Source organism: Puma concolor, chromosome A1 (assembly GCF_028749965.1).
Source record: "Puma concolor isolate L17-30 chromosome A1, mPumCon1.1.hap2, whole genome shotgun sequence".
In the NCBI taxonomy this organism is placed as follows: domain Eukaryota; kingdom Metazoa; phylum Chordata; class Mammalia; order Carnivora; family Felidae; genus Puma; species Puma concolor.
The window spans coordinates 93,072,953-93,086,527 of NC_141667.1; the positions used below are offsets into that span (position 1 = coordinate 93,072,953).

The window sequence follows — 13,575 nt, forward strand, 5'->3', positions numbered from 1 at the left end:
CCTTTTCTTTACTTTCACACTTATCATTTCTTTATTTAGCATTCTCTTCTTGTAGTACTGTATCAATGTAGCTATTAAAAACCAACTGACACTTTAATATTCTGCCTGAAAATCTCATTATTCATAGGTAAAAAGTCATTAGGTATATTTCTGTCACTAAAGTTTTTCTCAGGTAACAACGTTACCAACTGATTTTCTCTACATAGCATGGGTAGCCTCACATTTTCTCTAGGCTCCTCTAGTCATTTTCTTGATGCCTTTCCACCCAGTACCAAAGCCAATGCCATATATTATAGGTTCTGGTTATGGCACAACTTACTTCTCTGTGCCAGTTTCTTTCTTACTGTTACATGTTTCTCTCACCTCAGGCAAACTAGCCTGAATTTATTCTCATGGTCCTGACAGGGTTTGAAGAAGTAGAAAGATTCAAGTGCTTTTTCAAACCTTGGCTGGCTTCAAGTCTCCTAACATCCTATTGGCCAAAGCAAGTCACCTGGACAAGCCCAGAAATAAACCTCACCCCTTTAGAGAGAGAAATTGCAAAGTTACAGAGTTAAGTGCATTAATTTAAAAAGTTTTTTTTATTGGAGTAATTAATAAATCTTTCTACTAGACATATTTCAATTAATCTTTAACAAATCAGACAATATTTTATTGACATGTAATGGAGGAACCCCAAAATGAGTTAATAGTTTTTTGTATGCTATTTGGTATGCAGTGTTTGAATAGAAAATTTCATTTTATGTTACATACCATGTCTTTGAAAAGTACAAGGTTTCAAAGGGGTCTTGCATACCTTATCTGTAAATCTAAACAGTGTGGTGACTCTACTAAAGGAAAATGGAGTATGAAATAGTACATCTCAGTGCCTAAGACTGCAAGTGAAAAGTCATTCTCTGTTTCTTTATTTCTCAGGTGATATTTGTGATCCCAATCCATGTGAAAATGGCGGTGTTTGTTTGCCAGGATTGTCTGACAATTCCTTTTCCTGTGAGTGTCCAGATGGCTTCACAGATCCCAACTGTTCTAGTGTTGTGGAGGTTGGTAAGTGCAAGATTTAAGCATTTCAGTAGTTACCCCCTTTGTTTGCATGAGTGACTGCCAAATTTGGTGTGGTGTAGTATGGGTATTCTATACAAGATTGCTATATGCTGCTAATCTGTTTATTCCTCTATAGTACTCTCAATTTTATAATTTATGTTTTATAATTAAATTATATTTTTATTAATGGTGTTCGCAAATCATTTAAAAATACGTTTTCATGCTTAACACTATATTTCAAAGTCACTACAAGTAGTAATTGAATATAATACATTTCTTATCTCTCTAATATTGATATACATTTAAAAGTTTATTCTCACTGAAAAATAATTCCTAAGTCAATTTATTTAAATTAGTCTCTCTAAATAAAATAGAACTTATTTTAGTGACTGATAATATCTGTCAGTATTTTGTAGCTCTTCTAATCATTACTTTTCCAAGACTGAATAAATGAAAGATTATATTTCAGCTGCATTGTTCCTTAGAGTCTTCTCTAAAACTTTGCTTTGCAAGTATTCATTAGTCATTGATCATATTTCAAATTTGTTTTCATCTGTGAAGTACTTCATTGGCATATATACTTACGGATTCAGGATCACTTCCATAATTGCCAAATTGTTCCCATTAAGGAAATGGCCGTACTTTAAATAATTTAGCCCTGTGTAAATTTGTGTAGAGATTTTCTCTCTGATTAAAGGCAATATCATGATTAAGGTTGAAAATTTTCTATATTTTTTCACATCAGTACCAAGAAAAATAAAAAGTAGACCGTATCTGTTTAACATAGGAAAACTAAATGTGTTTTGGGTTAAATTTCTGTCAACCTGCATAAACCTTGGAAAATTCAGAGGTTTTGCTGGCCTTTGAAAAATAATTTTAAAGAAGAGAAGTAATAGTGTCTGTAGTAAGGGACCAGTTTGAGTTACTTATCATTGTGTCTGATACACCTAACCTAGTACCTTTATGCATAGTAAAAGCACAATAACTATTGATTGAATGAAAGATTCATTAAATGAAACTGTCAGCTTTCCATTTTGACTACTAGTTACTGGATTTTAGTATGCTTTATTTGTTAAATGTGTTTTCCTTGTCTTTTATATGTATTAGTATCACTGTGTGGTATATGAAAAAATTAATTATGTTATTTTAAAAAGGTACTTTGTTCATTTAATTCATTTCAAAATTTAGTTCTCTTCTAAGGCTTTTATTAACTCACTGCTATTTCAGGGGTTTGATACAGTGCCACAGAAATAAAACTATACTAACCACTTTGACCCCGTCTCCAAATATGTATGGTGAATTTCAGGGTTTAATATGAGAGCCATATCCTCAGGAAAGTCTATATCTCTGAAGAAAATTATACTCATAAATATTCCCAAGAGGAATAAATGAATAAAATAAAACTTTAGTGTTGTATTTTAAGCTCACTAACCTGAAAATGACGGTGCCTTACATTTGTAGTGTGTGATGTTTTTGTTGCTATTTCTTTAAAAAAAATTTTTTTTAAGGTTTATTTATTTTCTGAGAGACAGAGAGAGACAGAGCATGAGCAGGAAAGGGGCAGAGAGAGGGAGACACAGAATCCGAAGCAGGCTCCAGGCTCCGAGCTGTCAGCACAGAGCCTGAGGGGGGACTCAAACTAACAAACTGTGAGACCCTGACCTGAGCCAATGTCGGACGCTTAACCAACTGAGCCACCAGGCGCCCCTTGTTGCTATTTCTAAGAACCAAATCTGGAATTAAGGAGGCAAATGTCTTAAAATAATTAAAAAATCAGTATCTTCATAGATTTCTTAAGTAAATTCTTTAATTCTTTGGTCCATATTTTAAAATTAATTCGGTTTTTATCATTTTATCAGAAGAATGAGACTATGGGCAATAACACTTTAAAAACTAGATGCACTGTCATATTCAGTGAGCCTGTGGAGAATAAAATGATTATAGAATTAAATTTTGCTCAGATTCATTACTTTCTATTATTAAAATATTTGTGATATTCAGAAATATGGTAGTTATGATATATTATCTAAGCTCTAGATTTTATTATATGTTTTAAGCAACCTCATTCTTCCATGGTATGTATTTAGGAACTATTGTAAGAAATATATTTTTTTATTTTATATTTGATTTGTCATTTAGCAAAGCATATTAGTTACACCAATTCTAATTTAATGTCTAACATTGAAATAATAGAAAACAAGTGCCCTAAATTTTAAAAGTATCCATAGTTTCTTAGATACAACTTTGTTATATTCTGAAATAACTTTTAAAATGTGAGAAAATAAGGGGAAATCAAACAGTTGTCAGGTAAGATGCCTCTTTACAACAGACATGTATTTCCTTACATGCCTTTCTATTACCTCTTTCTCAGCTCCATGTTTTCATGCATATAATAAGGGGAAACTGAATATGTATTAAGTAAAAACATGTATTAGTAATGCTTTTAATATCTATCCTCCTTGAGGGTTTTTTTTTATATTTTTGAAACTACTTACTGGGACAAAATGTATGAAACATTAGATCATTAAAGACCATCCTGCATTTTTAGTTTGAAAAAATTGATTACTTTGGTGGGACATTTCTGTTGTTGTTTCTATAGCTTTAAACAGCATCAGTGCAGAAAGCATAGAGTATACTAGAATTTTATACAACCCACTCCCTCCCTACACACAGGAAAGTTGTAGGTATTTTGATGTAATATATTAAAAGACAGAGATTTGAGGTGTCATCAGCTTATATATTAGTCCCCCAAAGATGGAGATGTGTCCAAGCTTTTTTCTAAACTTTAAGCCATATACATTTTGTGATTATATGAAGTTTTAAATCTCTTTATTATTAATTTCCAAAGGAAAGAAAATCTTTTCTGTATTGGTTTTGTTTTGATTCCAATTGTAAAAATTATTTTTACTCTGTATATTCTACAATCAAACAGATACTGTCTTCATTGTAGTACATCTGGAAAGGAGAATTTCAAATATTCACTATTCTTAGAGATAAAAATCACTACTTGATATTACCTCAAACCTCATTATTTTGTAGCAACTTTATTTTAAGTTCTTGATGCTACTTATTTCAAAAAGATTCTTATCCAATTTTGTACTTTTATTCTTCCTTCCCAAACCATTTAGAGTCAGATAAGCACAAAATACGGCATTTGCAATCAATCCTCATATCGCTTACATTCCTATATTATGTGTGGAGGCTTCGAGAAATTGACTCACTCAGGTTTGTGAACTTCACTCACTAGACAGCATTGCTTTAATTAGATTTAATTCTTAGTCTGTCTATACACTCCAGTATCCATCTTTTACCTCTGTCTCTCCTTCCCTATCTCTCTGTTTCTCTTTCGCACACACATCTCCCTATACAGACATACCTCCACAATTCAATCTTCTCAGCCTCTTAGAGTTATTACAACTCACGTCTGAGAGCTGCAAAAGGCAATAGGAAAACATCTCCCTGATCAAAGGAAAGAAAAAACAAAACAAAACAAAAAACTCAAACAAAAACAAAAACACAAAACTCCTTCACATCCTCAGATGTGAAGACATCAGCCAGGTTAACCAATGTTTGCACAGATGTGAGCTAGATGGTGTCTTTTTCTCCAGGGAACTTGTAGATAGACCACCATGTGGTTAAGCCCCAAATTACTTCTCAATGGCCTGCTCACATTCCTGGATGGCACTGTATAATTTGGAGGCAAATGTTGACAAGTTTATTTCATGCAGAAATTTCTATTACCAGTGAATAGTTTAGATTTCATATGTGAAATTTTGGGAAATTATTACATTGTCCAAGTTCTATGGCATAATTCTCTTCTATACACCATCAAATTAACCCAGTAAAATAATAACAAGTATAAGCATTTACAACTCAAATACGTAGTATATTACTGCAACCAAAGAGAACAAAATAAGCGATTGACTTAAAAAAAAATCTTAGTTTTCATATATTCTTAAATACCTATTGAGTACTTGGTAAGTAATAGTTACATATCTGATGGAATGCAATGGTAAACAAATTTACAGAAATTGCCATCTAGCCAGGAAAGCACTTAAATAAATAAATAGATGAATATGATGGGTATTGTGATAGTAGAAGTATGTGGAGTCATAAGAATTTAAAGCAGGTGTCTTATCATAAGCTAGATGTCAGGGAATGCATGCCTACTCGAAAAAATAAAATCTTGACATGATTATAAAGATTAATTCCAATCTAGCAAGCAGAGAGCCAAAAGTATTCAAACATTGGAAATAATTTTTAGAAAAGATCAAAGATAAGAAAAGTTATGATTCCATGAGCTGCCAGAAATTCATTGTGGCTAGAGCTTAAAAGGAAGACACATTGTAGCCCAATAAATTTGGAGACGTGGCAGATTCTGCATGTTTTAAGGAATTGGGACTTTATACTAAGACATATAGAGGATTTGTACTTTTAGAATTGGAGGAATTTGCTAGCTACTAGCTAAGAAATCAGGCATAGCTTTATAAGTTATAATTATACAGATAGTTATTGACAGTCAGGGACTATATGAATCAGCCACACGGAGAATAATTTTTCTTTAAAAGACCAAAGGTTGGAAACTGATGAAAGTTCATCAATATTTGAGCAGTAGGTAGCAAAAGTTAAATCTATAAAGGACTCTGAGAAGGAGTGGTCAAAAAGACAAAAAAATGTTGCCCCCCCAAAACGAGAGGCAAATCGTGTGTCAAGGAATGTATTATCAGCAGTGTCAAATACAATGGAGAAGTTGACCAAGATAAATGTTTATGTTGATTATCTGTCACTGAGAGATCATAGTGCCAGGATCAGTTTTGCTAGAGTTGTGGAGAAAGAGCTGGATTGTGGCACATGGAAGAATTAGAGATAAGATTTTTAAAAAGTGGCTGAGAAAACAAGGAAGCTTTCTCAACTTGATAAAATAATAATAATAAAAAAGATATATCTATTAAAGGCCTACAGATAAAATATTTAATGGTAAGAACCTTGAAGATTTTCCTCTTAGATTAGAAACAAGACAAGGATGCTCCCTCTCACTATTCTTTTCAACTTTATATTGGAAGTCCTAGTCAATAAGACAAGGAAATGAAATAAAAGGCATACATACTGGGAAGAAAGTAATAAAACTGTCTTTTCATGGATGATATGATCATCTATGCAAAAAGAAATCCTAAAGAATAAACAAAAAAATCCTGGAAGTAATAAGCAATTATAGCAAAATTATAGAATGCAAGGTTAATATATAAAAGCCAATCATTTTTCTGTAAACCAGTAATGAACAAGTGGAATTTGAAATTAAAAACACAATAGCCAGAGCACAGAAGATTTTAGGGCAGTGAAAACACTCTGCATAATATTATGATGATGGATACATGCTATTATACATTTGCCAAAATGCATATAATGTATATTACCCAGAGTGAACTCTTCTGCAAATTATGGACTTTGGATAATTATGATTTAAATGTAAGTGTGGGTTTATCAATTGTAAGAATGTACCACTCTGGTAAGGAATGTTGATATTGCAGAGCTTATGCATGTGTGGGATCAGGGATTATATGGGAAAACACTATACCTTTCTCTATTTTTCTGTGAACTTAAAACTGTTCTCAGAAATAAGGTCTTTAAAGAATGGCTATAACATTTATCAGTTTATTCATTTATTTGTTTATTCATCCGTCAAATATCCGTCAAATGGGGAATTAGGCAGTAAACCATCATACTTACCATGGGAAGTTCTACAAAGAAAAATAAAGACAACTGTGAAGTAGAATAAGAAGAGGTATATTTTTAGGAAAGATGATTAGGAAAGACTTAGAAGTTTGTGTTTGAACAGAGAGTCGAACTGAGACAGATTCACTGTGTATGGATGGAGAGAGAGGACAGTAACATGAAAGGGGAGTTTGGACTAAGGGAGGTTTTTACTTTAAGATGGGATTGCAGTATCATTATGATTCAGAAATATGACATAAAACTAAGCTTGTGTTTTACTAAGAATAAACTGTGTTAGATGACTCATATAGATATTTCAGTATTATTTGGCATACATTTAGCTATCAGTCTGAAAACAAAAGACATAAACATTGGAATTTGGTGGCAATTTAAAATCCATCATCACTTTTAGAAAAAAATTCCAAGTACCTGTGTTATGAGAGTAGTGCAGTATGGGATAACAAAGGCAGCATATCATTTCACTTATAGCTCTTCCTCTTTATCCTCTCTGTAGTTACATTGGCTTCTGACCAGGTTTTCTCATTTAGAAAAATTAATAAACATGAAGGTGCTTTATTCATCCTGTTCTGTCTTCTCCCGTCCTCTTCTATCATATTCCATCCAAACTCATTTCCTTTGGGAATTGGTATTCCTTTTTTTTTAAATTTTTTTTAACGTTTATTTATTTTTGGGACAGAGAGAGACAGAGCATGAACAGGGGAGGGGCAGAGAGAGAGGGAGACACAGAATCGGAAATAGGCTCCAGGCTCCGAGCCATCAGCCCAGAGCCTGACGCGGGGCTCGAACTCCCGGACCGCGAGATCGTGACCTGGCTGAAGTCGGACGCTTAACCGACTGCGCCACCCAGGCGCCCCTGGTATTCCTTTTCTAACGTGAATTCAGGTTCTTTTAAATTTGTGGCCCTCAGAACTCAACACTGCTAATCTGTCCTGCTTCCATTTCATTATAAGAAACCAGTTACATTTACCCAGGATAAATAAAGTCTCATAATTTTTTTAACAAAGCCCAACAATTTTCACTGTACATCTTGCCCCCATGAATAGGTAAATTCATGTTTACCTTTAAGAAGGTGATCACTGTTGGGACGCTTGAATGACTCAAGAGGATAAGTGTCCAACTTCAGCTCAGGTCAATATCTCATGGTTCATGGGTTTGAGCTCTGCATCAGGCTCTCTGCTGACAGCTCAGAGCCTGGAGCCTGCTTTGGATTCTGTGTCTCCCTCTCTCTCTGCCCCTCCCCTGCTCGCTCTCTCTCTCTCTCTCTCTCTCTCTCAAAAATAAATAAATATTGAAAAAATTTTAAAAAAGAAGGTGATCACTGTCAGAATATCAAGTAGTGTAATAGAGACAGACACTGTCTAAAAGACTTCTTTTTAGTGATCATGAAATATCAGAATGTTAACAAGCTTTAAGTAGATCTCTTGGGTACAGCAAGGCTATTTTTAGATTTCTCAACTTTGGTTGCAAAATGACAGATTTGATGAATTTCAGTTAAATTATTTATATATTAGGTAAAATTATGAGTAGTTGTCAGGTTTTTTTTCCCCTTAAGATTACTTCTTGGAATAAGGAAGGATAGCTCATGATTGAATCCATATTTCTAGAAATTATCATAATGAGAGCTATTCTGCATAGACTAAAATAGTTGCTCAAAAGCTGCTAGCCATGGATGATTGCTAAGAAATTTCCCAGTCAACTAGACTCAGGGGATTCATTTTCAGAGTTATATCTATATACTTTTCTGGTAATAAGAAAGATTAAATATGTGTCATATAAACAAATAGAATTGTACAGTTAAGATGGTAGATTTTTTTTTTTTAATATATGAAATTTATTGTCAAATTGGTTTCCATACAACACCCAGTGCTCATCCCAAAAGGTGCCCTCCTCAGTACCCATCACCCACCCTCCCCTCCCTCCCACCCCCCATCAACCCTCAGTGTTCTCAGTTTTCAAGAGTCTCTTATGCTTTGGCTCTCTCTCCCACTCTAACGTCTTTTTTTTTTTTTTCCTTCCCCTCCCCCATGGGTTTCTGTTAAGTTTCTCAGGATCCACATAAGAGTGAAACCATATGGTATCTGTCTTTCTCTGTATGGCTTATTTCACTTAGCATCACACTCTCCAGTTCCATCCACGTTGCTACAAAGGGCCATATTTCATTTTTTCTCATTGAAGATGGTAGATTTAAGGGTAAATCTTTGCCATATTCTGTATATATTACAGAAAATTAACTTTGTTTTACATATGTAAATATTTCTATCACATAGCTTATAAACAATCAGTTTCTTGATCTTAAAATGTTTCTACTTTATTGTTAATTACAATGATTAGAATTTGTTAACTTGCAATTTCAAGCCCTGACAATCATATATTAATTCAGAAAAGAAATCCAGAACATCAAAGAACCTTAGAAAATATCAAGTACAGAAATCCTCTCTCACCTAGAAGAAAGATAAGAGCCAATTTGTGATAAAGCTTTATTTGTAAGAAAAAAATGTAATACATTAAAAGAAATATTGATGTATACCATTCTAACTATTCTTTTTTTTCTTTCTGAGAGTATACCTTTTCTATTGCTTAGATATAAATACTTTTATGAATGAAATGATAGTGGATGTGTATCATTATGCTTTTTCTGCTTAACAAATCATACAAATTTAGTGGGTTTAAACTATCATTTGTCTCTCAATTCTGAGAGGCAGGTAGGTTTCTGCTTGACTGGTGCTGGGTAGTGGAAATTGGCTCAGCTGGGATAGCTTGTCTCTGCTAGATCAGGCTTCTTTATGTGGTGGAGGGAAGGTCTGAAGAGCAGAAGAAAAATCAAGCCCAGATTATAAGCACTTTTCAAATCTCAGTTTGTGTCACTTTAGCTAATAACAGTTTTGATGGGTAGACCTGCCACTCTGTATTGAAAAAGTGAGGTTGCAAGAAAGAATTTTGTGGCTGGTTTTATAGTCTACCACAGAATGTTGGTTCGTTGATTTTCTTTTCCTTTTTAAATATTAAAAAAAAATTTCGTTTTCATTGGCAATGTAAAAATATGATGAACATGTTGACATCTTAGTAGACACTTATTTTTATGTTACTAGCTATGAAGGTAATCTGTTTCTTTATACAGGAGGAAAAAGTAAAAGCTCTCTTCAAAAGGGGAAAATTGGTTATGTTCTGTTCATGTTAGGAAATCCATTGAAAAATTAGAAACGTGAAAATGGAAAGTGACATCAAGTTGTTTTTTTATTCTGATTCCGAATGGAATGGCATGAGGTCAGTTGTGGCATTGCCAAAATGTATAATTCTACACGTTCACGAAACTGATAAATTGCTATTATTTATTTCTTTTTGAGAGACAGAGCTTGCATGCATGCATGTGCAAGTGGGGGAAGGGCAGAGAGCGAGAGAGAGAATCCCAAGCAGGCTCCACGAAGAGCCCATTGTGGGACTCAAACTCACTAGTGGTGAGATCATAGTCTGAGTTGAAGCCAGGAGTGGGAGGGTTAACCAAGAGTCAGACGCTTAACCTACTGAGCCACCCAGGAGCCCCTGAAAATTGCTATTTTAAAGTGATAGGCTAAGTGGCAAATATGGCATTAACCTCTTGAAAAATTTTCTCTTCTGGCTTGACTACCGTCATGGAAAAAAGGTTTATAGGAGACTCATAGATGACATAAAACAGTTAAAATGTGCCCAGCCCAATAATCTCTAAGATCTTTCATATAGTTACTTCGTTTTCTCTTGTTCATTAATTTTTAACCTGAATCCTCTTGATTCTAACAGTTATACCTATTGTTTGTTTCTTTTTAATTGAATTAATTACATATATCTGTTTTTGGTTTAAAAATAACATTAAATATATGATTTTAAGCAGTCATGACAGGGTGTTGATATTTTATCATGTCAGGGAAGTTGACATGTTGTTGGAGAACGAGCAAAATTATTCTTCCTATGATTATAATAGAAAAGAAAATGAAAAAAGTAATTATCTCTAGGTTGAGTTATTGAGTGCCATTATCAGGAAGAAAAGTAAACAGCATGTACACTGTTTTTTTCTTGGATAAAGCCATCTATATTTAAGAATGTATAATTTACATAGAATTTATAATTTACATAGAATTTACATAGAATAGAAATTTTATAATTTACATAGAATTTATAATTTACATAATTTACATAGAAATTATTATTTACATATAATTTACATAGAATTTTCTTTATTAAAGAAGTACTGAAGAAAATTTAGGAAATATAAGTTAATAAAAACCAAAAGTATTATAAATTAAGTCATATACACTCTTATTCTTTTTTTCTATCATTTACCTACATGTTTCTATAGCCATATACAGCCTTGTAAAGAATGATAGCAATTTAACTTGACTCCTGTTATACAACTATGCACATGCATGTTTATGTGTATACATATAGATGCATAAAATTTATGTTATCCATAGATAGTTCATATTCTTTAGTGATCACTTTTGTGTTTTTTTTTTCACTTAGGATGTAATATCTTTCCATTTCTTTAAAAATTATTCCCTGACATTGTACAAAATATCTGGTTAACATACCATCATTTACCATCATTTATTCAACCAGCCTGTATTTTTTGATGTTTAAGCTGTATGCAAATTGGCTCTATTATAAACATTGGCTCTATTGATAAACAGTCTTAAATTTTGTGAACATTCACCATTGTCTCCTTAGACTAAATTCTTAGTTAAGGAGACTAACTTAACTAAGTTAGTAAGTGAAGGAGACTAACTTGGTTCGGAGGAGTTATTTAAGAAAAATTTTAATATTGTAAGATTGTGTAGGAAAGGCTAAATGCTTTATCATGATGGATTTATAATGAAAAGAAAACTTAGTGGGCTTATATCTACTTAATCATAATAATGAAGATTTGGGATCATTTGATTTGTAGAGTAAAGTAGAGGAGAAAATATAAGATATAAGTTATATTTACATATATAAAATATGAGGAAAAAAATATACTTGGAGAACAAAGAGATTATCTCATCAAATATAGTTTTAAAATAACATATAAAGACTGCATTCCCTTTCATTTTCCACTTAAACAATTATTATGTAAGGCTACCAATTATTTTAAAAGGAACCACTATAAACACATCTTAATATCCAATTTGGTTGACAAAAGCTATGAGGAAAGAGCTGTTCTTTAAAATTCAGACCAGTAAGAGAGGGTATAGGCAGAAAAGTCTTAAATAATGGCTCTAGAGCTTGTAGAGTACAGAGCTAACGTAAGATAACAGGATTAGAAAAAGCCTAACAGGGTTAGATAAAGGTAGGAAGTGGGGAAATGATTAATATTACTCTAATGGAAACGAAAAGTCTATTGGCTGAATCGTAGAGTGTTTGCTCTCATCTACCCTCTTACCATTAGCTGAAGTTAGAAGGAAGAGTAAGAAATGAAGCATTAAATATTCATTGCAAAGAAGTGTCTCGATAGGTTGAAATTTATTTCTTAGAACTACTAGAAATCCTGTAGTATTTAATACTGGTAAATTAGATAAGCTAACTACTCCTAAATCTTACTGAGGCCTACTGTGTGCTAAAATCATGATATTTGTTGTGAGGGATTACTAGAGTAAAGCATAGTGGTTACTAGAAGAAATAGAAGGCATGAAATCTTTTCTTAAGGAGCTTCAAGTAGATGTCATTGTTTGTGAAGATTTATTTGGCCACAGTCCCTGAAGCCATAGGAATGTTGGGTGACACTTGAAGGTAACTTTGTACTTTAAGGCAGTTGGTCTAAATCAAAGTATTCATGTGGAGGCAGATTCTATAATGCATATTATTTAAAATACAGTGACAACACATAATTTTTAAATGAGTCATATAATGAGTGAGAATTTGGGCAGAATCCTTTTCAGAATATATTAAATTTTTCCCTTTGAAAGTATAAAACTCACCAAATTATGATTTAAAATGGACAACAATCAATATTTATTGTTCTCTTTATTTTATTTTAATCAAGGCTTGGGAAATAAAATAGGGAGGACACAATTTTGTTTCTATCTCAGCAAAAGATAGAGCAAGTCTTAGGATATTTTCTTAAGAACTAACCCTTGGAAAAGACAGCAAATTTCAAATAAGAATTGGCAACTTCTTTTCAGGGCATGTTGTAAATCTCCATAATGTCTTTATCTGGTAAGATTTTAAATGAGAAATCAGAAGCCAAGTGCTTTATCCAAATCATAGAGAGCAATTGGGTATAGGACTTGTTACTGTTACTCACTGACGTAGTAGCCACAAACATTTTCAACAAGATAGACGTCAGTTGTGTCAATTAAGCTCTCTTTCAGTCAAAGGCTTTGGCTGCCCCAGGAAATGGATAAATCAAGGTGCATCATAGAACATGCTCTGACCTTTAAGGTCAGCATCTATTAATTATTCAATTATGGAAGTCAAGCTACATTATTCTTCACAATGATGTCCTGACCCCAAACTTCTGTGCTAAGGCTCACCTCCCAACCAGGCATGCTAGCTATTAGGCCATCACATCATGAACATTGAAGGGGGTGGGCAGATAGTCTTTTTATGCAGTTTACCAATCACCATAATGCCAAGGACATTTTTTTCTTCATCCTCTTCCTTTTAATAATGTCTTTTATTTTTAGAATACTCTATTCATTAAAATGCTAATATACATATTATTCTTGTTATAACCTTGAAATAAACAGTTGAGCTAATACCATTCTCAGTGTTAAATAGGAAAGTGATAATGTGATAAATGTAATGACTCTACCAAGGTCATAGATTTCTCCTCAACGGCAGGCAGAACAGGTG

At 33.1% G+C, this 13,575-nt stretch overlaps 1 protein-coding gene across 2 annotated transcripts in view; it reads left to right on the forward strand.

Annotated features, from left to right (window-relative positions):
- Positions 1-13,575, forward strand: part of EDIL3 (EGF like and discoidin domains 3) — a 427,380-nt gene that overhangs the window by 122,422 nt on the left and 291,383 nt on the right. For both annotated transcript variants that reach the window (XM_086697330.1, XM_086697323.1), the window contains exon 2: positions 916-1,044. In XM_086697330.1, the coding sequence (XP_086553456.1) occupies positions 916-1,044 (129 nt within the window). The remainder of the gene's footprint in view (positions 1-915; positions 1,045-13,575) is intronic.